At 37.2% G+C, this 26,965-nt stretch overlaps 1 protein-coding gene across 1 annotated transcript in view; it reads right to left on the bottom strand.

Annotated features, from left to right (window-relative positions):
• The window catches only part of LOC149791289 (uncharacterized), a 31,281-nt gene extending 14,357 nt beyond the window's left edge, over positions 1–16,924 (bottom strand). The window contains exons 1-5 of the mRNA XM_089969810.1: positions 16,914–16,924; positions 16,290–16,399; positions 5,192–5,366; positions 4,601–4,729; positions 2,719–2,931 (exon numbers count right to left, since the gene is read on the bottom strand). Coding sequence (XP_089825936.1) covers positions 2,719–2,931; positions 4,601–4,729; positions 5,192–5,366; positions 16,290–16,295 — 523 coding nt within the window. The 5' untranslated portion in view covers positions 16,296–16,399; positions 16,914–16,924. The remainder of the gene's footprint in view (positions 1–2,718; positions 2,932–4,600; positions 4,730–5,191; positions 5,367–16,289; positions 16,400–16,913) is intronic.
• Positions 16,925–26,965: the final 10,041 nt, after the last annotated feature.

Here is a 26,965-nt window from a genome sequence, read left to right as displayed (position 1 = left end):
GTTTGACTTTTAAGTTAAGTACAGATTAGTGATGAAGATCAATGAGTATTTAGAAAAATGCTAACATTTCGAATTGTTAAGCTGTCAATTTTTTAATTTTAATTTATAATTTATATGAATTGAAAATAGACTGTATTTTCATTTTTCCTAATATAAGCATGTGAATACATGGTACTTTAACGAAAATTAGTATCTTCAATTGCACCTTCAAAATTATATATAACGTATAAGAGTGGGTTGAGTTTCGGCTGATTATACAGTTGATATTTTCGTTTTCTACATTAATACCAGATGTACTTCATTGTGTGGTACAAAATACCCTGATATTTTAACGAGTGGCGTTTTGGAACCACAAGATAAAGTACATCCGACACTTACGCAGAAAAAGAACATTTGCTCCGGGACCGAAGCATTGAATATTCTGTGGCATAGTGGACATGGGATGGTCGCAACTCTGATCGTGGGGTTACTGGCTCGGGATTTCCTGGCCTGCCTCCGTTGTTCTGCCCTGGATTTCCTGTTGGCCTCGCAACCTTCAGCACCTTTAGTGATGGAAGAGTGCCACACGACCCTGTCCTGTGCAGTCCGCTCCCACGTGTCATAGCTAATGCCAAAGTTCTTCTATGACGTCTTCAAAGTGTCCTTGTATCATTTTCTCTGGCCTCCTATGTTAAGTTTTCCTTGTTCAAGCTCGCCATAAAAGAGTTTGTTTTCTTCGAAGCTAAATGGCCTGCCCATCGCAACTGTAATTTTATCAAGATTATGTAGATGCTGGAAATGCTTGCTTGGGTAAGGACCTCGGTATCCGGGATGATGTCTTGCCACTTGATGTTTAGGTGTCTTCTGAGGCAGGTAGTGTGCAAATAGTTCAACTTCGTTTCATCGTGCTGGTACACTGTCCAGGTTTCTCAAGCGTATAATAACAGGGAGTACTATCGCTCTGTATACCTTCAACTTTGTCCGAAGACTAATGCCTCTTCTGTTCCAGACCTTGGCGTGTATTCTGCCGAATGCTGCGCTGGCCTTTTCAATCCTGGCATTAACTTCGTCATCCATTATGACATTCTGGGACAGAGTGCTGCCAAGATAGGTGAACCTGTTCACGTCGCTCAGTTTGTAGCCGTTGATTGTGATTTTTGGCTTAGAATACGGTTTTCCTGGGGCTGGCGGATACATTATTTCAGTCTTCTTTGTGTTGATCGTAAGGCGTGTTTTAGGTTGGATTTTTTATGTTTAGCTTGGAAATTACAAGGCGGTGGTCAGTCCAACATTCTTCACCATACATGGACATGGTCATCCGTCCACCTTGCCTATCCCTCAGTTCCTGACTATCACGTAGTCAATGAGATGACAGTGCTTAGATCCGAGATTCATCCATGTCGTCCTGTTTTTCGAATAGGGAGGCGGAAGACTGTGTTGGTGATGAATGCTCTGCGCAAGTCTTAAGCAATTGAAGACCATTGCTGTTTCAGCGGCCGACACCATTCTTTCCAATGACCCCTTCCCTGGAGATGTTGTTAAAGCCGACTCTTGCACTGAGGTCACCAAGAATAAAAAGCTTGTCAGATTTGGGAACAGAGGTTATGATAGAGTGGAGTTTTCATAAAATTTGTCCTTTGTTTCATCTGAATTGGTCATGGTTGGATCGTAGGCACTGATGATCGTGACACGCTTTTTTCCATTCCACAGTGGGAGTTTTATGGACATAAGCCAATCATTCACACCCTTTGGAAGTTTAGTCAGCTTGTTAACAAAATCTGTTTTCACAGCAAAACCTACTACAGCTTACGTCGTTCCTCACTTCTTCTTCACACTAAAAAAGGTGTAGTCAGCGCCCCTTTCACAAAATTCGCCCTCACCTGCAATACGGGTTTCAGTCAAGGCTGCAATATCGATGTTATATCTTGCTAGCTCCAAGCCAATAAGGGCAGTTCTCCTTTGAGGTCTGTCAGCATCACATCTGTCCAAAAATATGTGCACGTTCTATGCGTCGAGGGTGAGAGGAACAATTTTCTCCTTTTTATTTGTAGTGTTTTCACCGTTGATGTAGGGTCCCCTCCAGCTGCGGTTAGTTGGCTAGGGAAGGATGGAGCAGGCAATTTTAGGGCACCTTTTCTAGCCCCTTCATCATGCCATGGAGGGGAGCAGTGCGAATCCTAAAAAGGGCTGCTCAGTCGCTCAGGGGACTGCCGAACTCCACTGCTGTTCTGTGTCAGTGAAGAACGACCGTATGGCCTGAGTCGTCTGTGTACAGATTTGTGGTTATGGCTACCAGTGTACCCACACCTGCCGCTTCGTCGCTCGTCCATCGCCACATGACTTTGGGAAGAAGGATGACCAAGTGACTTGCGCGTTGATTTGGGGTAGTTCGCCCACCTTTGGTCCCCACATGCACCCAGCTCTCACCTGTGGCTCCAAGAAGCTGTAATAAGCGCAGAATGGCGATTCCCAGCAATGCGCTTTGAAGCGCAAAGAGCACGATGATGCACGTAGGTAGTCCAGGTCATCCACTGCATCCAATTCCATCTCCAGACATCTTGACATACATACATCCATGCATACATACATACATACATATATACATACATGCATACATACATACATACATACATACATACATACATACATACATACATACATACATACATACATACATACATACATACATACATACAAAGACACATACACATAATAAATTCAGACGTTTACCAAACTTACCATGACTCCACATCTCTACTTCTTTCCTATGTAGTCCCGTCCAAAAGAACACGTCACTAGAGGATGGGTTTTTATTCTTGAAATAGGAGTTTGTGGTTTTGTTCACAATGGAGAGGTATCCGCCATTACCTTCACATTTTTGTCTGGCTTCAAACCACGTGTGCTTCAGGTTACTTTCCAGTTTACACTCGTCTGGCGACTGATTACAGAAATCTGTGTATTAATGGAAAAAGAGAGAAAATAATGCATCATAATGTAACACATGATCAAATAACTATTACGTTCTATTCCTGATAAGCGTGGCTGAATCTATACAGTGCAGGTGTAAAAACTTTAAAACAGGCAACATTTCATATATAACCCTTTTTAATTTGAAAGGGACAACATTGGATATTATCGACTCATTTTAATTTGAATGGGACAACATTGTATAGTATCGACCCATTTTAATTTGAAACGGAGAACACTGCATATTATCGACCCATTTTAATTTGAAACGGACAGCACTGCATATTATCGACCCATTTTAATTTGAAACGGACAGCACTGCATATTATCGACCCATTTTAATATGAAACGGACAGCACTGCATATTATCGACCCATTTTAATATGAAACGGACAGCACTGCATACTATCGACCCATTTTAATATGAAACGGACAGCACTGCATATTATCGACCCATTTTAATTTAAAGCGGACAGCACTGCATATTATCGACCCATTTTAATTTGAAACTGACGACACTGCAAATTATCGGTCTATTTTTGCTCAACTCCTATACAAAGGCGAATGTTTTTGGGTTACCCCGTAGGCTGGGGTGCTATTACGGCTGTTGATACAATACTGAACATCAGTTACTTTTTATGTCAATTTAAGACACGGTGTTTAAAGATCAAGATTTGTAAATATTTAAATTTTCTTTACAATACAGTGAAAATTTTAAATGAGATTTATGAGCTTCTAAAATTTATTGAATTTGTCAAGAGCGGACAGGAGGAATGTCTTGATGGGAGTATAAACACGAGAATATCATAAAACTCCCTGTATAGTTATATGTCAAGGTTTGCTAATTGGGTTAATTAATACAAGTTATTTCGTTTCTAGGCAACACTCTTATACCCAAGTGAACCAATTAATCTTTTGCATGTTTTATTTTATTTCTGAGTGTATTCGGAGAAAAAGTAAACATCTACAATTTGATTCATAACGTGTTGTTTGACAGGTAAATGAATCAAGTTGTAAATGATTGTGATCTCTGGAAATGATTACATATTGATTGTTACATACTGACTTGGGAAACCTATAAAAATTAATAGCGCGTAAAAGTGACTGTTTTGGGGACATCGATGTATAAAAGAAAAAGAAGCACACCTTGTCATGTATACTCTGGGCTTTTTTCTTTAAACTAAATAATTAATTCTTTTATATATATATATATATATATATATATATATATATATATATATATATATATATATATATATATATATATATATATATATATAAGTAAATAGACCATGACTACGAATAAATAATAGTTCAATATTAACAATCACGACACAGTGTTCTCGTCGGTGTAGAAATACAGAAATATACCTAGATCAAATGGCTGAAACCTAATACTAAAGAGAGAACGCGCATGCGCATTATATATATTTATTTGTACTACGATAAATAAATATGTTGATTGGTTTATTCGTTGGTTTTTAGGGATACATCAAGGCAAGAAAAGTTGTATTGTGCAAAAGTAATGAGAGTAAAGTGTCTTGCAACCAATCCACTCTGGTCTAGGCAGGTTTCGAACCACAATCATTTTTGTTGCGAGTCTAGCTTATTATCCACTCAAACACCGCGGCTGCCTAAATCAGTATGTACGTACTTGTATCACATGTAAAGAGTTGTCTCTCAATACAGAGTCCGGCGTACCACTTGGCCACAGCAATATTATAATACAGGCACTCGCCGACATCCGGAGACCGCGGGATAAAGTCCACCTCCAAGGGTGAAGCTAGGAGAAAATATATAATGATTTCATGATTTTTAATCAGTGCTGCAAATGGCCTATCAATACCCTTCCAAGACAATTTGCAAAAGTATTTAATAAACTCGATCTGAAAAGCTAGGTTATCAACACATATGTGCCCCAGACACACACACAAACAACCCGGTAATGAGAGCAAAGTACTAATACTGCGACTACTACTACTACTATTACTACTAAAATAATAATAATAATAATAATAATAATAATAATAATAATAATAATAATAAATTCAAAGGAACAAACATGCCAAAGATTGACCAAACCCCAAATTAAATTCCCCTCCCTCACTCGTTATAGTAGTTTATTTAAGGCCTTCCCATTCTCCTACATACATACATCCATAAATACACACACACACACACACACACACACACACATGCATACATACATACATACATACATACATACATACACTTCCATCGTTACCTCTCTTGTAGACGGATACACTGTTTAACAGATCTGTTTTACCACACTGTGACAGATAGTTGGTGTTGGTGTTCCCACTCTGCTGAACCTCTCCAGGACACGAACTCTGACAGTTAATACCGGGAACAAGGGGTGTTTTGCGGGGTATGTCGTCAAAACAGTAGCAGTTTTCTCCCTTGCAAATCAAAGTAACGAATGAGATTCAATTCTAACGTCTGTTACATTCGCGCAGTTGTTAATGACAGAGCGTACAGTCAGAATTCTGTTATCAGTTTTAATCATGCGGTCTATGAGTCGGATCGAATACACCCTCCACACTGTGTACATACCGTAATCTGTATTTTTATGAATCTATTCATCTATATATGCAGGCAACTACCTAACTACCTACAGGCCTATCTATGTTCCTATCTATCTATCTATCTATCTATCTATCTATCTATCTATCTACCTATCTATACGTCTGTCTGTTTGCCTGTCTAATTATCTATATATTTGATCTTTGTTTACTTTGAAGCAACAATCGTAGTCTTGTGCATTGTTACATTTTATTTCTAAATGTAAATTCTTTTCTGCTAAAATTGAAAGGGATGATAATATCCATCCGTCCTTCCGTCCGTCCACCCACCTGCCCACCAATCTATATATCTCTCTATATATCTGTCTACCTACCTACCTATATATATAGCCATCTGTCTACCTATTTACCTAACCATGTGTCTGCATGTCTGATCTGTGCACTCGTTGACCGTGAAGTTATGTTAACCTTTTATTGTGTCGGAATACTCTTCCATGACTTCATGAACACATCATATACCCATATACATCATATACCCATATACATCATATACCCATATACATCATATACCCCTAAATTACTGTTTCCATTAATATATTTTAAGACCACTACTTGGCTATTTTCATTCATAATCTCTGAGACCCCTCTATCACTATTTCCATTCATGTACGTTTAGACCGATATAAGGCTATTTCCATTCATATATTTCAAGACCGCTATATGACTATTTGCAATCATATACGATTAGATGCCAATATGACTATTTCCATTCATATACGTTTGGACCGCTATATGACTATTGCCATTCATATATTTCAAGACTGCTATATGACTATTTCCAATCATATACGATTAGACGGCAATATGACTATTTCCATTTATATATGTTTATACCATTATATGAATATTTCCATTCATATACGTCTAGACCGAAATATGACTACTTCCATTCATATACGTTTAGACCGCTATATGACTATTTCCATTCATATACGTTTAGACCGCTATATGACTATTTCCATTCATATACGTTTAGACCGCTATATGTCTATTTTCATTCATATACGTTTAGACCGCTATATGACTATTTCCATTCATATACGTTTAGACCGCTATATGACTATTTCCATTCATATACGTTTAGACCGCTATATGTCTATTTTCATTCATATACGTTTAGACCGCTATATGTCTATTTTCATTCATATACGTTTAGACCGCTATATGACTATTTCCATTCATATACGTTTAGACCGCTATATGACTATTTCCATTCATATACGTTTAGACCGCTATATGTCTATTTCCATTCATATACGTTTAGACCGCTATATGACTATTTCCATTCATATACGTTTAGACCGCTATATGACTATTTCCATTCATATAATTTGAGACCGCTATATGACTATTTCCATTCATTTTCGTTGAAACCGGTACCTGGTTATTTGCATTCATATACCTTGAGACCGGTACATGGCTAATTATATTCGTTTTGAGACACCTTTATGACTATTTCCATTCTTATAATTTGAGACCGTTATATGACTATTTCCATTCATACATTTTAAGACCGGTAGATGGCTATTTGCATTCATATAGTTTGAGACCGCTGTATGACTTTTTCCATTCATATTCTTTGAGACCGGTACATGGCTATTTGCATTCATATACCTTGAGACCAGTACATGGCTAATCCACAATTTAGATCTTTCCCGTAGACAGTGCTTACATAGTTATCTCCTCCTAGCCGATAGGTGTCAGCAATAGCGTCGGCGTTAAGGTGCTGACGAAGCCTGGTTAAAGAGCATGCAAACTTTGTAATTTTGACTAGTTATGATAACATATCTGTTAACCTTACACACTTATTTCAAATTACTTAATAATTCATCTCATGTAACTAGAACAACCAATACGAACCGAGTGTCATTTAAAAGCAGATTCGTAATGCACAAATTGATCAACTGTATGTATTGCTACTATTTTTTCTCTATTGAGAGACCAACTCTCTTGAAATTCTGTAATTGTAATAACTTAGTGCTATAAAGAATTTCATGTTTTGCTGTGTGCATCTAAAATGAATAAATTAATGTAAATATATATGGTGTGATAATGTCAATATATATCTCAAAACAATGACACAAAATGTGATGGATAAATCAATAAAATATAACATTATTTTATTACATGTGTTTACTGGATTTATCTAAATGTAATACATGCACTATAAACAATTTACTTTTATCTGATTCATTTTTTCTTCCGTTCACTTTTTCCTCAGTGATCATAATTACACAGACGTACTGATACGCGCTCAATATTCTAATTAATACAAATATTACACACTGAAATAACAATTAAATAATCAAGTATGACACAATGCAGTGGTTTTGACAATAATTTAGCGATATATAGTTTTGGTTTGCTTCTTGAGGAAGGTGTGTTTTGCAGGAAGAGGTGATGCTGATAAGATTTTTTCAACTGGCGGTATGGTTTGTTTCTTTAATTACTGAATAAATAAGGTTACAGGATGGATATGCGTGATAGAAGCAAATATCTTGTCTCTCGTTATCAAATTATATTGTACGCATGAAGGGGTGGTTTTGGACTAGAATTTAGCAGGTAAAAAGGTATTATTGTATGAATACTGGATTTATTAGGACCAATAAATCATGGTCCTGATTCGTGCAATAAGAAGACTTCAAAAATTACGTAAGTCATATTTTGACTTGTTGACCTCTCTTTTTCATAACTCCAATCAAAATGATTGTAACAGTTTAATCTCTGACTCTTTATTCTACACCTGTTTCATAACTGTAAAAATCAGAATTGTGACTTTTTGTCCTTTGACCTTCAGACATACAATCGGGTATCTAAGTCATTATCTCCTCTCTTCAACTCATTGCACCAAGATGTTAGTAAGGCAGCAATTCAAGGGGCGGGGGATCATTTTTAAATTTTAAAAACTTTAAAATGTTCTCTTATCAGGTCAGGTAAAACTGCATGATTCTCAGGCTTAAGTTTGCTACGTGCGCTTTATCAGAAAGACCATAACGGACTGATGATTTTAATATCTGGAGCATGTGTCAAAACTGTTTGGCATTTTGCATTCGCAGATATAACGTTTCATCATTTCGTTTGATTTATTTTATATCCAAAAGCAGATCTTATGATCGTTCAGTGTTTCGATTGTTTTATAAAGCAAATGATCATGTCTAAAATGTACGGACCTGACTCGATCTGGTCCTCTAAAATGGGAATAACTGGTAAGAAGACTTGATCAGTATTGCAAAGGGGATATATTTTATTAACATTCTGAGCTTATTAACTTTCTGAGCATGCTAATCGTTTGTAATTTGGAATTACTTTTATCTGTTTTACTATAAAACATCACTTAACTACGCACATAAGCTTTCGTGTTAACATGACTGCTTGAGATAATCGCTGGTATTCAGAATCTACACGTAGGAAATAATCGTCTCTCAGGCACACCACAGAGGTGAATCAGTACTTTAATGGCGGACGGTGACGTGATACGAATATGGCCGCGTCCATGGAAACAAAAATAGAAAGGTCTATACTTTCAGACCGATCTATGACTATTTAGCATAATATACTTTGAGACCGGTGTATGAATAATTTCCATAATACATTTTGAGACCGGTGTATGACAAATTTCCATAATATACTTTGAGACCGGTGTATGACTAATTTCCATAATATATTTTGAGACCGGTGTATGACTAATTTCCAAAATATATTTTGAGACCGGTGTATGACAAATTTCCATAATATACTTTGAGACCGGTGTATGACTAATTTCCATAATATATTTTGAGACCGGTGTATGACTAATTTCCAAAATATATTTTGAGACCGGTGTATGACTAATTTCCATAATATACTTTGAGACGGGTATAATACTATTTCTCGGAATATACGGTAAGACCGATATATGACTACTTCCCGTCTTATACTCAGACTATTTTCATAATATACGATGAGACCGATATATGTCTATTTCTCATGATACATTCTGAGACTGATGTGTTACTATTTCTCACAATATGCGCTGAGACGTATTTGACCATTTCTCATGATACACTTAAAGGCCGATATATTAATATTTCTAATAATATATGTTAAGACCGATATGTGACTATCTCTCATAATATATGCTGAGTTCGATATATGACTCTATTTCATAACATAAGTCCAGACTGGCATTTGATGTACAATAGAACAAATATAGCGATTGCTATTAGTTAATAAACATAGATTAGGTCCTGCATGGCTATATAGAGACTCTTTGTGCATACATGTGTTATACGTGCATGAATATACAAAGACTCTGTGCACATATGTAAAGGTTACTGCGTTTGTATGGGAAAATATGCACGAGTTTTTCGGATGGAAATACTGCACGACCTTGGGAGTGCAATATATCAATCCGAAAAAACGAGTTCATATTTACCCATACAAAAGCTGTAACCTTTTTATTATATGCTCATTTTCTTATTCTACCTAAGGGTTAATTATATAAACAAAAATACACTACAAGAAACAAAGTAACTTAATCTATGCAGTATTCCACACTAAATACACAAGCGCAGATTCATCATTACACAACAACAGCATTATTAAAGCGCACATAACTCCGCCCAGATGAATTTGAACTTAGTCGCGCGCTAGACGCAACTTTCGAGAAGAAAAAATGGCGTTTTGGTCTACTTAATACTGAAATTTGGAGTCATATTGTGAATGAATCCGCAATGCAACAACTTTTCCATTTGATATCAAAGGAATAGATTCTGGTATTTTTGTCGATTCTACGAAATTTCGTGATTATGGACTGGATTTATCTGTGCCAATTCTACATGAAGTACGTCGGATTTCAGCAGCGTGTTGACATCTTCAATTGTGTTTCTGTTCTCATTGAATGCTCGAAATCATAATGTAGGAAAAAATATGAAGTCTTTCAATTTCAATTATCAAAAGGATGCTATGGAATATAATGTTTATTTCATTTTGAGTGCAGTAAGGAGGATGTAATTGCACTTGGAATATAGTCGAAATTACAGTACAATTTCAAAATATATAATCAAGCTTGAGAACCCATGACATGGCTCATGTAATTCGGATTTGCAGAACTAAGAAAGTACATTTTGAGGAAATTCAGAATGTAAAACTTTAAGTATTTTTGCCACTCTTATTACCAGCTATAGACGACAGTTTATGTCTGGTTGCTTGCGTGTTATTTGTAGGGACATAGCTACGATGTCGTAGCCTCAGTTTGATTTGTTGTGGCTGAGTAGGTAGGAGTAGGGATAATAATATTAGTACTAGTAGAGACCCAGCAAATTTATGAAATCTGGGGTCTCTCGCTGGCCTAAATCAGAAACATTGTAGCAAGAAAGTTAACAATTGTGGCAAAGCAGCTGGTATGTGGCAGTCCACGAAACATCTGCTTTAGTTCATTCATAAATAAATTTAATCAACCGAAACGTAAAGCGCCTACTAAGTGAGTGTACATGAGTTGTTTACAAAGTAGTTCCTAATACATTATTGGGCATACTTGAATGCAATATGAAGTGAACGTGAGTGCAGTATCGTAAAATGCTGAACGATTCTGACAATGTAAAGTTAACGGAGAAAAAAAAGCATATAATAAGTGACATTCCTGCATGCATATACAAAGACTCCCTGTGCATACATGTGTCATACGTAAATGAATATACAAATACTCTCTGTGTACACATGTGAATTCCTGCATGACTACACAAAGACTCCCTGTGCATGCATGTGTCATTCTTGCATGAGACTCCCTTTGCAGACAAGTGTCATACGTGCATGCCTATACAAAGACTCTCTATGCACACATGTGATATTTCCTGCATGCCTGTACAAAGACTCCCTGTGCGTGCATGTGTCATACGTGCATACCTACACAAAGACTCCCTATGCATATGTGTGTCATACACGCATGCATATACAAAGACTCCCTGTTCATACATGTGTAATACCTGCATGAGACTCACTGTGCAGTCATGTGTCATAGTTCATGCCTTTACAAAGACTTCCCGTGCAGACATATCACATTCATGCTTGCCTAAACAAAGATTCCCTGTGCGTAAATTTGTCATACCTGCATATCATAGAAAAACTCGCCGTGCATACATATGTCATACATGCATGCATATACAAAGACTACCCATGCATACATTATCATACACGCATGCATGTACAAAGACTCCCCGTGCATACAAGTGTCATGCCTGCATGTCTATACAAAGTATATAAAGACTCCCCATGCATATAAGTGTCATGCCTGCATGTCTATACAAAGACTCCCCATGCATATAAGTGTCATGCCTGCATATCTATACAAAGACTCCCATGCATAAGTGTCATGCCTGCATGTCTATACAAAGACTCCCCATGCATACAAATGTCAAGCCTGTATGTCTATACAAAGACTCCCCATGCATACAAGTGTCATGCCTGCATGTCTATACAAAGACTCCCCATGCATACAAGTGTCAAGCCTGCATATCTATACAAAGACTCCCATGCATAAGTGTCAAGCCTGCATGTCTATACAAAGACTCCCCATGCATATAAGTGTCATGTCTGCATGTCTATACAAAGACTGCCCATGCATACAAGTGTCAAGCCGGCATGTCTATACAAAGACTCCCCATGCATAAGTGTCAAGCCTGCATATCTATACAAAGACTCCCCATGCATATAAGTGTCAAGCCTGCATATCTATACAAAGACTCCCCATGCATACAAGTGTCAAGCCTGCATGTCTATACAAAGACTCCCCATGCATAAGTGTCAAGCCTGCATATCTATACAAAGACTCCCCATGCATACAAGTGTCAAGCCTGCATGTCTACACAAAGACTCCCCATGCATATAAGTGTCATTTCTGCATGTCTATGCGAAGAGTCCCCATGCATACAAGTGTCAAGCCTGCATATCTATACAAAGACTCCCCATGCATACAAGTGTCAAGCCTGTATGTCTATACAAAGACTCCCCATGCATACAAGTGTCATGCCTGCATATCTATACAAAGACTCCCCATGCATACAAGTGTCATGCCTGCATGTCTATACAAAGACTCCACATGCATACAAGTGTCATGCCTGCATGTCTATACAAAGACTCCCCATGCATACAAGTGTCATGCCTGCATGTCTATACAAAGACTCCCCGTGCATACAAGTGTCATGCCTGCATGTCTATACAAAGACTCCCCGTGCATACAAGTGTCAAGCCTGCATGTCTATACAAAGACTCCCCGTGCATACAAGTGTCATGCCTGCATATCTATACAAAGACTCCCCAGGCATACAAGTGTCAAGCCTGTATGTCTATACAAAGACTCCCCATGCATACAAGTGTCATGCCTGCATGTCTAAGAGGGCGCTCTTAAGATATTATGTAATTCGGAGAGGGTTAAAGGTTAAAGGTATAAGGTGAATTTGTTTGCATTTGCAACAAAGACAGTGGAGAGAATATTGTCATACCCCAATGTTACTTTCCTGTACTATAGTTGGAATAATTCTTTGGCTATTGTACTTGTGTATTGTACTTTAGGACAGATCTATCTCAAAATGGCTGCTCTACTATCCTAAATTATATACCTGAACTAGTCATAAGGACACTCTCTTTAGCGTTTATTAAGATGTGGAAAACGAATTTTGCCAGGCTAAACAATGCCAGCTTCTGAAAGTGAAACGAATATTTTGTTGTTGTTGTTGTTGTTGTTGTGGGGTTTAACGCCTTTTATTAGCACACGATAGGCTATACATGACGGCCAGTATTAATGGTGGAGGAAGAACCCGGGAAAACACCGGAAAGAATCACCGACCCACGAGAAGCTACTGGCAAGATTTTTCACATACCCACATTGACTGAATCTGAGACTCGAACCAGCACAGAGGTGAGATGGCAGTGGTCCGTAACGGAGAGCGCTTTAGACCACTCGGCCACTCAGGGCCCCGAAACGAATATATTACAAACTATATAAAAAGTAAACAAAGTAATGTCATCTTCTTTTACAATTTACCTTTGAAGACCAGGAAATGAAAATGATCAAGCAGAGAAAACAGTCTTTTGATAGATGCACATATGAAGTAAGGCCTTGTTGTAGACCCTATGAAGTAAGGCCTTGTTGTAGACCCTATGAAGTAAGGCCTTGTTGTAGACCCTATGAAGTAAGGCCTTGTTGTAGACCCTATAACCCAAATTGCACCCATCAATCGTATACCAAAATAACGGGAATTAAAAGTTAATTAAACAATGCCTAAGAAACTTGAGTTATTTTTAAATGGCCAGGATAACAAGTGAGGAAAACCTAGGAAATTCATTTTCATTAAGAATATAACCCTATGCAATACGAAACTGTAGAGCACCACCTTGAGAGATAAATTAAAAGTTTTGCATTTGTTTTCTTTTTTTCATATCATCATATATGATGTTCTCAACAAAACGGTATATTAATATGAATCTTATGCATGAAAATAATCTAATTATGCTTAGTTTGCTCTTGCTTTTACAATATGCCTTTTGACAGTATTGTGTATGCATGACCTTGATTACCGAGAAATTAGAAGTCTTAGAAGTCTTAGAACACAAGCGTGAAGTTAACTTTAATTAAAAACTGTTGCATTATGGAGAAGAAACGCATAGTACAAATATTTCTTTTCTTTCATTTGCATTGAAATTGAAGAATAAAATGAGGACTAAAATGGTTCGCTTTTCTCCACATATTAGGGCTAGAAGAAAAAGCAAACATTTTAACCTTCAAAGTTTGACCTCCATGAACCGAGTCTGTTCCATCCGTCTTCAAACTGTAAAATGTATTAGTGACATCGCAGGAATATATGTGCCAAGTTTTATGTTATGTCTTTCGGTATAACACTGGTCGCTATGATCAGCAAATGCAATGTGCATTTTAAAAATAGATCACTTTTCATCATGGGGTTCAGGCTGGGCTTGAGTGGGACTTTGCTACGAATGAATAATGAAAATGGGGGTGGGGGGACATGACAAGATGTTAAAAAGGACTGTTGGATTTTTTCAAATTCAAGGCTTCATTTATACAACCAAATTTAAACCGTTCAAAAATAATACCCATATTGTCTTTATGAGGAGCTTCATCAATATTATTTACTTCTAAGAGAGTGTCAGGTGTAAGGTGTAGTTGTTTGCACTTGCAACATGCACATTGGTGGGAAATTTGGCATACCCTTATGTTACTTTCATGTACTGTGGTTAATATTTCTTCGGATATTGTACTTGTGGAAGTTGTACATGATCTAATCACACAGCTTACCAAAATGGCTGCTGCCATATGCTAAAAAAATGAACATGAATTAGTCTAAAGTACTCAATATTTAGAAGTTCTAAAAATACAAAGAAAATCAAATTTTGACAGACTAAAAAAACCAACCTACAAAAGTGCAATGAATGAATTACAAAATAGGTAAAAGTAAGACAGGGTGTCGGTTCTTTTTGTTACAATTCATCTTTGAAATCGATGGAGTAACAATGATCAAACGGAGCAAGCAGTTTTTTGAAAAGTGCACATCTGAAATAAGACCAAACTGTAGACTCTTTAACCCAAATTACACCCATCGATCATACACCAAAATAGAGGGAGTTAGCTATTACTTTTACAATACATAAGATATATAGGTCTTTTTGAAATGGCGAGGATAACCAGTAAGGAAGACCTAGGTTTTACTTTTCCCTTAAAAATTTAACACTTTGCAAAAAAGGAAACTGCAGAGCGCCACCTAAACAAACATCCATGTGACATACATGCATGCATATATAAACATTTCTTTTGAATACATGTAACATTTCAGCATGCCTATATAAGACTCACTGTGCACACATCTGACATACCTGCATGCCTATGTAAAGACTCCCAATGCATATAAGTGGCATACCTGCATGTATATACAAGACTCGCAATGTATACATGTGACATAACTGCATGCCTATAAAAAGACTCCCAATGCATACATGTTACATACCTGCATGCCTATACAAAGACACCCAATGAATACATGTTACATACCTGCATGCCTATACAAAGACACCCAATGCATACATGTGACATAACTGCATGCACATACAAAGACACACAATAAATACATGTGACATAACAGCATGCCTATACAAAGACACCCAATTAATACATGTGACATAACTGCAGGCCTATACAGAGACTCCCAATGCATACATGTGACATAACTGCATGCCTATACAAAGACACCCAATGAATACATGTGACATAACTGCATGCCTATAAAAAGACTCCTAATGCATACATGTGACATAACTGCATGCCTATACAGAGACTCTCAATGCATGCATGTGACATAACTACATGCCTATGCAAAGACTCCGAATACATACATGTGACATAACTGCATGCCTATACAAAGACTCCCAATGCATACATGTGACATAACTGCATGCCTATACAAAGACATCCAATGAATACATGTGACATAACTGCATGCCTATGAAAAGACTCCGAATGCATACATGAGACATAACTGCATGCCTATATAGAGACTCCCAATGCATACATGTGACATAACTACATGCCTATACAAAGACTCCCAATGCATATACCTGACATACCTGCATGCATATATAAGACTCCCTGTACACATATGTCACATAACTGCATGCCAATACAGACTCCCAATGCATACACGTGACATAACTGCATGCCATTACAAAGACTCCCAATGCATACATGTGACATACCTGCATACCGATGTAAAGACTCCCTGTGCATGCATGTTGACATGTCACTAGATAGTTGTCCGGCAAAACGAAGGTTTTTCTTGCTGGTAGAGAGTTATTACCATAGCACCCTGCATAAATAAGCAAAAAGTTACACTTTAATCGATAACATTGTTATATGTATGGAAACGCTTTACTCCGCTCTCAGAGGATAACGAAAGAAATTTGCCTTGAGATTTCACAATTTTAATTAAATTAAACTTTTCGTGTGGAGTGATATACACTTAATGCAGGAGTGGTCAAAGGCATGTTTTCGTCTCAGTCGATAAGATAGAAAATAGTCATTCTTCTGTATGAGTGCATTTACATTATATATCTTCTTGTATTGAACACAACTGACGGTTTGGCGTTTCATAGACATTTCCAAATGCACTCTTTTCGAAAGAATTTTAAACAATAATCTAAGAAAATAGAAAATCGGTCGTATTTTAATACATGCTAATTAGTCAAGATTATTGCGTTGGATGAAACAATTTGATAGTGAAATAGGAAAGAATCAAATTTTAAATCAACGCACAAGAATGTCAATACATCAGAATGTTCGATCTATCTAGCACACAAAGGTCTTAGGACATTGTAACATACCGTGTATCCATATAAACGGTGTATACCCGACAAATCTGCCGACCCAGAGAGGTTCCTGTGGCCTGGTTTGAATATCAGTATTAAATTTGTTTCTCAGCGCTTCGCTGTTTACAATGGCGAGTGTGCCGTTTTCTAACAGACACTGTCTGTACGCCTGGTCCCACGTTGCAGCCTCCTTGGAGATAGTGAACCGAAGATCTCCGGAAGAACCTAAATGATAGCAAATATATTGTGTGAGAGATTTCACTTTTAATGCCGTAGCAGCAGGGAAGTCGTACAGACCAGGTGGCTCAGATAAATTTAACCCTCCTATCAAACATTTCTCCGTAGAAGCCTCAGAAAGCAAAAATAAAGCCTCCTACGCAAATTAATCCGCAAAATTTCAACCCAAAGTGCATTTTCAGACATAAAAAAAACAACAAAATTTAGGGGGGGGTATTGTAAAATTTGTTTGCCATAATTGAATTATGGTGGGCTGCAAATTTATGAGTAAATCTGATCAAGACCGACTCGATACCTACTACGAGGATCATGAAGATTAATCGTGACAAATCCGTGCGGAGTCACTTGAGCGTGACTGAAGAAATTTTTAAATTTATTTATGTCCATATCGCCATTGCACCAAGTTTGATGGATATTCCTCAGCGTGTGAGTATCAACGCCATTGAAAACTGATAAAATATTACAATTATCTCTAATAACCTTCGGAATTTGCGTATATCGCTGTGTCACGTAAATCACATCGGTGTTCTTGTGTCGGCCACGCGAGAATATCCTAGCTGGGTTAGTTTGCTTATCCAGCATCACATCATCGAAAACAACAAGATTATTAGTATCGCCATCTAAACTTTCTACTGATGGAGATTCATTGATGTCCGTGATAAATTCTATTGTGCCATCCTCAGTATTATCGCTAAATTCCTTTAGTACTTGATAACATCGCTGATCATCAACGGACGGCGCAACCAAGTATAATTTATCCCATTTTAACCATCTCATTATCAAATTTAGCAACAATTGCGTTTTTCCAGAACCAGATGGTCCAATGATTATCATTCTAATCGAATTTGGTAATGCCTCGGTGTGCTTTACTTGCTCGCGTTTTTTCGTGGCTGAAAAATCAATTACATTCATGTTATTAGAATATTATGGATTCATATTGTGTTAAGTGTCGCACTCGAACTGCTACGCTAAATCCAATCGAAGTCGTTACACGCAACAACAGGAATGCAATTAAGGGAGAATGTGCGGTTTGCAAGACAATTAAGTTTAGATTTGTAAAAAAAAAAGTAGAACCGGAGGAGACATCGCAACCTCCTTAACAAATCTGCCTGGAGCTCCCTGGGCGAAATATCCCGGAGAGAAACATTTACCAGGATATAATTACTGCGGACCTGGTACAAGGCTAGATATAAGACTTAACGATAATAATCAACCAAATCCTGGCGAGGATCCAGTAAACGCCATCGATAACGCATGCTACTATCACGATCTTGCATATCGCAGCGGAGATTTACAACAAAGACATCTCGCTGATATTAAATTAATTCACGCAATAGATGCTATTCCTGATAAAAATTTCAAAGAGAAATTGGCAACTTGGTTGATAAAAGGAGCAATGAAAGGTAAATTAGTACTAGGTGCTGGTAATTTATAATGGAGCAAATATATTATTCTCCGCGAGGATTTTGGCGAGGAAAATCAGCAATAGCCAAACTTGCTAAGGCAGCAAAAGTAAAGCAATCTGTCGCTGAATCGTGGTTATCGAGGCAAGCAGTCTGGCAAATTTATCTTCCTCCGCCTAAGAAAATATCATATGCGAGTTTCTCTGTCAGCGTCCCTAATGAAGTCCATCAGGCTGATCTTATGTTTCTTCCTTACGATACCGTTGACGGAGTTACATACAAATATGTTCTGACGGTTGTTGATATTGCAAGTAGGTACAAGGAAGCGGAACCGTTATCGAATAAAACAGCAACAGATATTGCTAAGGCGTTTAGCGAAATTTATTCACGATCTCCATTAACATGGCCGAAGCTTCTCCAGGTTGATCCAGGTCGAGAATTTCTTGGCGCGGTTACTTCACTGATGAAAAAGAATAATGTTAAAATCCGTCGCGGTATTGTAGGTGTTCATCACAATCAAGCTATCGTTGAGAGATTCAATAAAACTCTTGCAGAACGATTATTCGGATATCAGTACGCGAGAGAATTTATTCAAGATAAACGATCTCGCGATTGGGTAACAAGATTACCTCACGTGATTAATGCGCTAAATAACGAAGTAACACGAACAATATCAATGAAACCCGCAACTGCAATTACAAAACCAAATATACCACTAAAGCGAGATTTTACTATTCCACCTGTGCTAGGTAGCGTCACGGTCAGATATTTATATAAGGAAGGAGAATCCGAGGGTGGCAGAAAAAGAGCAACTGATCCAAACTGGAGTGTTACGACACATAAAATATTGGCAGTAACAAGATCATCAGGAAGACCAGCAATTTATTTTCTAGATTCATTAGCGCCACAACGAGGATTTACCAAAGAAGAACTACAAGTAATTCCAAGAGATACTCAATTACCGCCATCTTCGTTAATGTGAAATCTAATCCTACCTAACTGAGATAATTTTCTTACTCGAGACACAGCTAGATAAACTAAATTTGACCAGGAAATTCTATCATCGACAATCCAAATTTGGCCATCTACTGTTAATCCCTGTGACGAGTGAATTGTTGCTGCGTATCCGAGTTTCCATGGCGATCTTTCTGCGTTTATTGCATCATTGACAAGATTAATATCAACGAAAATAATATCATTCAAAACTAATATTTTTTCTTCTCCACATGGCAAAATAACATTGATATTTTGTTTCCTAGTATCAGCGGGTCTGTAGCACAACGGCACCTGCAATGTTGGAAATTTCTCACAGTGAAGCTTGAATAGTATTTCCTGAATAACATCGCGAACAATTTTTCTGCTAGCAACGATCAAATGATCTGGACGCCACAAATTTAGAAAATTATCCATCGAAGTTTCGTCGATTATTTTTCTCATCACATCACATTGAAATTTATTAGGTTGCAATCGAATCATTTTTTTAAACTCGGTCAGTAAAATATCATTAGATCTATAATCAGCGTCAATTTCTTCATAATAATCTACAAAATTTCTAAGCCACCTGTGAGGAGATTCACCATCAATAGGATCAGGTTGGCCGTGATCGCCGCACATTATTACTGCGGTGTTTTTCTCTTCCAACCAACTTAGGAATGATTTTAGTATAACTAAATTTACCGTGCAAATTTCATCAAATATTATAATCTTGTTGATATATTTATTTCCCATTCGAGCCGGATCCCACAATCCACCACTATATTTGAAATAACTGTGATAAGTACAAGAATTAACGCCACGTTGTTTTATTTCTCGCGCTAATCTATGAGTTGGAGTCAACACGATCATATCAGATTTTGAAAATAAATTTATCGCTCGTGTTGTTTTACCACTACCGCCAGGACCATTTAGGTAAACGAATTTGTTTCGTGAAATCGGATCAAACGCAGATGATGCTGTTGATACTTCATCGCATTTATCTTTATGAAATTTATCGCAATCTTCTACATCCGCGTCCTCACAATAATCTAGAATATCCTCGTTTTTTATTCTCCAAGTTCCCCAGGAACCATCGGTGATTAAATTTTCCAATCTACATTGAAATTTCTTATTGATATAAAATGAATCCGTTGCAACCCTTACCGCGATATCAGAAAATTTATTTATCATCGACAGCAAATTAATACTCACATAAGCGAGCATCGATGATCTTAAATGAGTATACTGCGCGGATTCTCCATCGAGATAAGTGATCACTGTACCCAATTTTTCTCCATCAATAATAATATTTTCTCTGTTGCAAAATATTCCACGCGATACCGTATCGGCAATAATAAAATCCATCTCCGCATCATTGATAAATAACCTAGCGTGGCGATGTTTATGATCAACTGATCCTCCTTGAGTAAATTTACCAATTATTTTTCTTCCAATATCTTTCGCGTTCTCACAATCCGTGGGTAACCACACCTCGGTCTGCTTTCTATACGATATAATCGCTTCACTTACCGTCAGCGATATTAACATCGACGAATCCAACATAAATCTCAACAATACCGTAGGGACCCATCTGCGTTGAGATAAATGCCGACCAAACCAAATATAACAAATTTTATGCAAATTTTCAGCAAGTTCGAATGAAGTAACATGAGCGAATCCTGTCATTACAAAATCGGGTAACGGTCCGTTAATTGCAACTCTAGTCATCTCGTTGGTGGGATGACCGAATTTAGCAAAGTAATCTGCACAATCACCATATCCAAGGAAACTTCCAGGATAGCATGCGCTCATATCAACGGAAATCATATCCTCGAAATAATATTTGGTATTCCATAATCCTCCATGGCCGTATTCGATACAACTAAGTTGAATATCATTGAGAAATTCATTTCTTGTGGGTTTCCACGAATTTCTTTCTCTAGCAGCGTGAGCAGCAACAGACGGAACAGTAAAGCAATTTGTCAGTAATCGATCTGGATTAGACGAATACTTCTCCGCGATATTTCTCATCGCTTCGTGTAATATTTCATCTCGGTAAATATCTCCGCGTGGTAAGATAAATTGATCGTATCTTTCTTCGCTAGAAAATAACCAAATCGATATTGGATCGGACTTGGCTAATAGTTTGATATATCTAAACATTGCATCGGAACTATCTTTGGATTCCACGGGATAAAACTTAACAACACGATCTCGCGGGAATATCATTACCGACTGACTCCACGCATGTGAATTATGATCAACAATTTCGATTGGTGTTCCTCGAGAATTATACGGCGATGAATATAATATTTCTCCCGATAGTGTTTTAACCGTAATAGGAAATTTAAGTTTCTTACTTAACGCAGCAACATCATCGATTGATGCGCCATCAACAACTGTCTTTGCCCATGAATTAATTTTATCCAATCTCAATTGAGTCAGACCAGATCCGCGACGGGCATTCCTCATATGTTCGATAACTCGCTCAGCTACGCAGTTTATCATCGGAGATTCCCTCATCGCAGGTAGATTTTTCACATCAGGATTATTATTCAGCCGATAAATTCCATAGACAACAGCACTAGAAGGATACGCCCTAGCATAATAAGGACCATCAATCCCCAGCAGCAATCCCGGTTTCGAATTTTTATCAAGAACAACATTTTTCTTACCGCCACGTACTGGATCTCGTTTATCACGAATAATCCAAATGTCATCGGGCATTTGTGCAATAAATTTTATTCCGAAAATAAATCTCTCTTCTTTGTGTGAGTTTTTTATATGTTCGATTATCTTCTTCGCTCGCTCCAGATTCATCGTAGCATCAACGAAATTAGTTTTCCATGTCGACCAAACATGAATCGCTCCATCATCAAAAAATTCCTTCTTCGCACTATCAACTTCAGGAATGATATATTCTGCCTCATCAAGATCAAATAAATCCATTATTATATTTTAGACAAATATCTAAATATAATGAAGCAATGCGCGTGGATAACAGTTGGATCAACAAAATCATGCGATAAATCCTGTAGAGGTGAATATTGCGGTGCTCATATATACGAAGTTCGACGAGGTAACAAAGGACCACAGCGATGTTTAGTTTGCCAAGTTGGTATTCGAGGAAAGACAAGATTATGTTTCTCTTGTGGAGGAAAAAAATATCGTGAGTTACGGAGATATTATGAGAAAAGATCCTCCTCGGTAATAAAATGCGAAGAAGATTATATTAATCGTTTCAAAGCAAATTTCGATTTAAACAAAGAGAATATCATATATGGAAATGAAATCAGCGATTCTCATGAGTGAATATAAATCGCATCCCATCATCGAAGGTTACGAAGCATCTGAGGATGGTAATGTCAGAAACATCAAAACAAAGAAACGTGTTGGTAGTATTTGTAATTCGGGATATCTCAAATTTACAGTCCATAAAAGAAATGAAAGAACAGAATGTTATTCGAATCATAGATTTATATTCGAATGCTACAAAGGACCAATAGAGAGAGGACTTGTTATCGACCACATTGACGGTAATAAACTTAACAATAAACTTTCCAATCTGCGCGCGGTAACCCAGAGTGAAAATTCAAGATTTGGTAATAACCGTGGATTTCCTAATTATTCGAGGACTGTTAAATCAGTGAATCAGGCAACAGGTGAGGAAATCGCGTTTACATCGATGTCTGCAGCAGCAAAATATTTCGTTATTGACTCGCATTCAGTAAAACGAGTGGCAGAAGGAAAATATAACGCAACATTTTCTTATGATGCTGATTCGTGGATCAAATTCTCCTATGTACCAATAATATTTGATTCGGAGAGTGACGAAGAATAATTGAATATCTCCGCAAAACAAAAAAAAAAGATTAATTTTTTGAAAATTCTCCTGGGTTTTATTTATTTTTTTCGCCCATTTTTCCCCCAGAAATATTTCTGGGATACAGATTTGGAAAATCTCACTTGCGATTTAAAAATCAGAGATTCTCACGATTTCACCAAAAGATTGATACTCACAGTTTCTCCTCGTATATCAAGTAAATTTCCTTTCTGATCCGTTAGTTTGAAATTTATTCTTGACAAAAATCGATTATGACATCGCAGGTAAAACGGATTCATTGGTTCCTTGATTATCAAATAACCGGGAGATGCGCTAGGTGAAAATGAATACAATATAAAACCCTGATGAGCTTGATTTGATTCTGACGAATCCACGTTGTAGCTACCCTCGACAACATCCGCGTGAAGATAAATCGCGATAACTTCCGTTATATTAACGATACCCGGCGATATATGTCGTCCACCTTTGTCAGGATCGTTATTGTGTTTAAGAATCAATTCTGAATGTATTTTTTTGGTCCATGCGGCATGTAATTTCGGAAATAAATCATCGATGGTATCAGTGACGGATTTTCTCATCGCATCAAAATCAGAATTGGGAAATTTGAAATTTGGCAGTGTTTCCTCGGTTAATTCAAATACTCTCATGAATTTTTGTTTCTCACCCGAGTTCTTGATCAACTCGAATTTGCTGATAGGAAGAACATATTCGGCAATTGATATATCGTCGATTATCGCCCGAATAAACATATCATGATAATATTCAATATCATTCGCAAGTTGATTTAAAATTTTCACGTGTTTTATAATTTCGCTACATGAACCAGATTTATTTAGGATGCATTCATGAAATGATCCGCGCAATAAATTTAATTGTAATTCGTGTTCTTGAATAAACTCGTCTAGAGTTCTTCTTACCAAGATACCGTCTATGGGGGCTATTATCCTGTTAATGTGGGTAGCGTCGAAGATTTTCACATCTGGGGGGATTTTAGGAAGAGGCAGCCATGAGAGAATTCTTTCGTTAATAAAAGTGAAAGCGAACATTACCAGGTTAAATTTGTGGTTATTCATGAGATTGATGGCGCTGTGGATCAAAGGTTTGTGTTTGATATCTCCATACCATCCTTCGTCGGTTGTAAAATCTTCCTTTTTTGGTTCCGGTAGTTCTGGAATTGCCTCCTCATACCAACCTGGAATAATAACATCCGATTTCTTTGGTTTTATCAGAGGTGCGACCTCGGGCCAACCTAATATATTCCTGATCGATGATTGGTAAATATCTACCACGTACGGTGATTTCACTTCTATCATTGACGATAGTGTTGGATCATGTGAAGATATCTTTATTCCCGGAGTAGCATCGCCGGTTAAATTTGATATTCTAGTGGTAAACTCATTATTCAGCTGATCAATTTCGTAACTACCGGTTGGTATACCAACGACGATCCAATCGGGTGTTCCATCGGGTTTATTCTTATTTGCAAAAACAAGTGAATTATTTGGCATCAAATTACCGAATGATTTCGATCTAACATTAGGCCAGCTGTTGTAGACGCGCAATTGTGTTAATGCAATTTCGTTAACGCTAATTGGTGTTGAGAAATTAATACTAAACTCGGGTTTCGTTGAACTTAGCGATATTAACGTTGTTGTTGGTGGTGTCGTGTTTGTCACGATCTGGGCTAACTCGGACATTATTAATATTCATTTGTTCAATCTCCGAGTAAATACTAATCATTGAAGAAAATTCTAGATCGGATATAATACCATCGTTGAGACTCTCAGAAAGTAACAATGATAACTTCGAGTACGCGTCACTAACTTTAGTTAGTTTATTTTTGTACAAAGATAATTTCTCACTTGTGCACGAGGATATCTTTTTCGCGATGATATTAAGAACACCCGCGATTGCTGTTGTTGACGAGATTATTATTGTTGCTACGATTGGCGCTATCATTGTTACCGCGGATAGAATTATTCCTGCACCAGCGACTACCGCAGATACTGCGTACACTGCAACATCAATGATAACTAATTTGCGCTGGTATTTATTTATTTTTGTTTGATAATCGTCAAGTTGTTTTCGCAACGAATCCTGCCATAGGCGAGCTTGATTGTAACGGTAATCCGATGCGTTCATATATAATATAATTCTCTGAATAATTCTGGGGATGTTTCTGATAAATATTCGAAAACTACAAAAAAATGAATTGGGGTTGTTATGGTTCTATCTGGTGGTACCAGTTCGGTATAAATTATTTGCCCTTCACTTAAGGGTACAATAATAAAACCAGGATAATATTCAATGAAAATTGCATTAGTGGTTTTTGCATTAAATTTTATCCTGGAGATAATATATATTCGATAAATACCCGTAATTGGCGCTTGAAGGAAAAATGGGTCAACCCCAGGTGTCCATATATCTTTATGTGTATTTACCACAAATGGCACACTGCAGGTAACATTTTTTATTTCTACTTTTTTTGGTATCGAAATTCGCGATAATCTTTCAAGGTTCATTGACGATATTTTTGTGTTGATATCGTCAATTTCTTTACCTAATTGCTTTACGTCAGTGGCGTGACCAGTTTTATCGTCGGATTGGTCAATCTTTGCTATTGTAGCGAGAAGTTTTGTGTTTAAATCTCGAATTTTTTCGTCGTACGTTGATGTATCTAACTTTTGACGCGCCAATTCACGTACCGCGTTAATTTCATCGTTGATGGATTTTATTTGTCCTTGCATCACGTTAATCCCCTTGGTAAATTCAGGAACAACAACATTACCAAGTTTAATAATTTCCTCGTTGATTTTTTTGTTGAGATCGTCGATCGATGGTTTCTGACCCATCGAGATATTTACTTCGTTAATTTTGGCAAGAATATTAGTAATTTCCTCGTTGATTTTTTTTATTTTTTTGTTGAGATCGTCGATTGATGTTTTATCGATTTTCTGACTCATCGAGATATTTACTTCGTTAATTTCGGCAAGAATATTAGTAATTTCCTCGTTGATTTTTTTTATTTTCTCGCTAAGATCGTCATCGGCTTTTTTATCTGATGCGGAGGAAGTATCACTGGATGTTTTTATATTCTCGTCAAATTTTTTGCTAAATTTATCTAAAACATCGTCAAGTTTTTTAAGGTCGTTATTTAGCCTATTAAGTCTTTTTGTCATTCTATCCTGAAGATCGTCGTGTAATGCTTTATCAACCTTTAGGGGTAATTTTGCTATAATATCGGCGATATCAGCAACAGATTTTAATACCATCTCCGATTGGCGAGTAAATTGACTAATGTGATCGTGATATTCGTCTCGCTTGATTATGTCAGTTATTTTGACGTTGCTAGTTTGTAATCGCCCTTCTGTATTTTGAAATACAGCAACTTCACCAGGATCAACTTCTGACAACGATAAAAGATTGTTAATATCGCTCTTGGTTGCAAACTTTGATGTATCGATGTCGACTGCATCTTTTTTTTCTTTCCTAAAGAGAGACCTACCGTAAATGTCAACCATGATATTTATCTACGGTATATTCAAATAAAATTTTGCGAAAAGGACGAGATGATTTTGAAATTGCATCAAGGACGTTAATTGTCTCCC

This window comes from Sinohyriopsis cumingii, chromosome 9, assembly GCF_028554795.1.
Source record: "Sinohyriopsis cumingii isolate HCF-2022 chromosome 9, ASM2855479v2, whole genome shotgun sequence".
Classification (NCBI taxonomy): Eukaryota; Metazoa; Mollusca; class Bivalvia; order Unionida; family Unionidae; genus Sinohyriopsis; species Sinohyriopsis cumingii.
The sequence above is the reverse complement of the archived record's forward strand: the minus strand, read 5'-3'. Positions and strand labels throughout refer to the sequence as shown.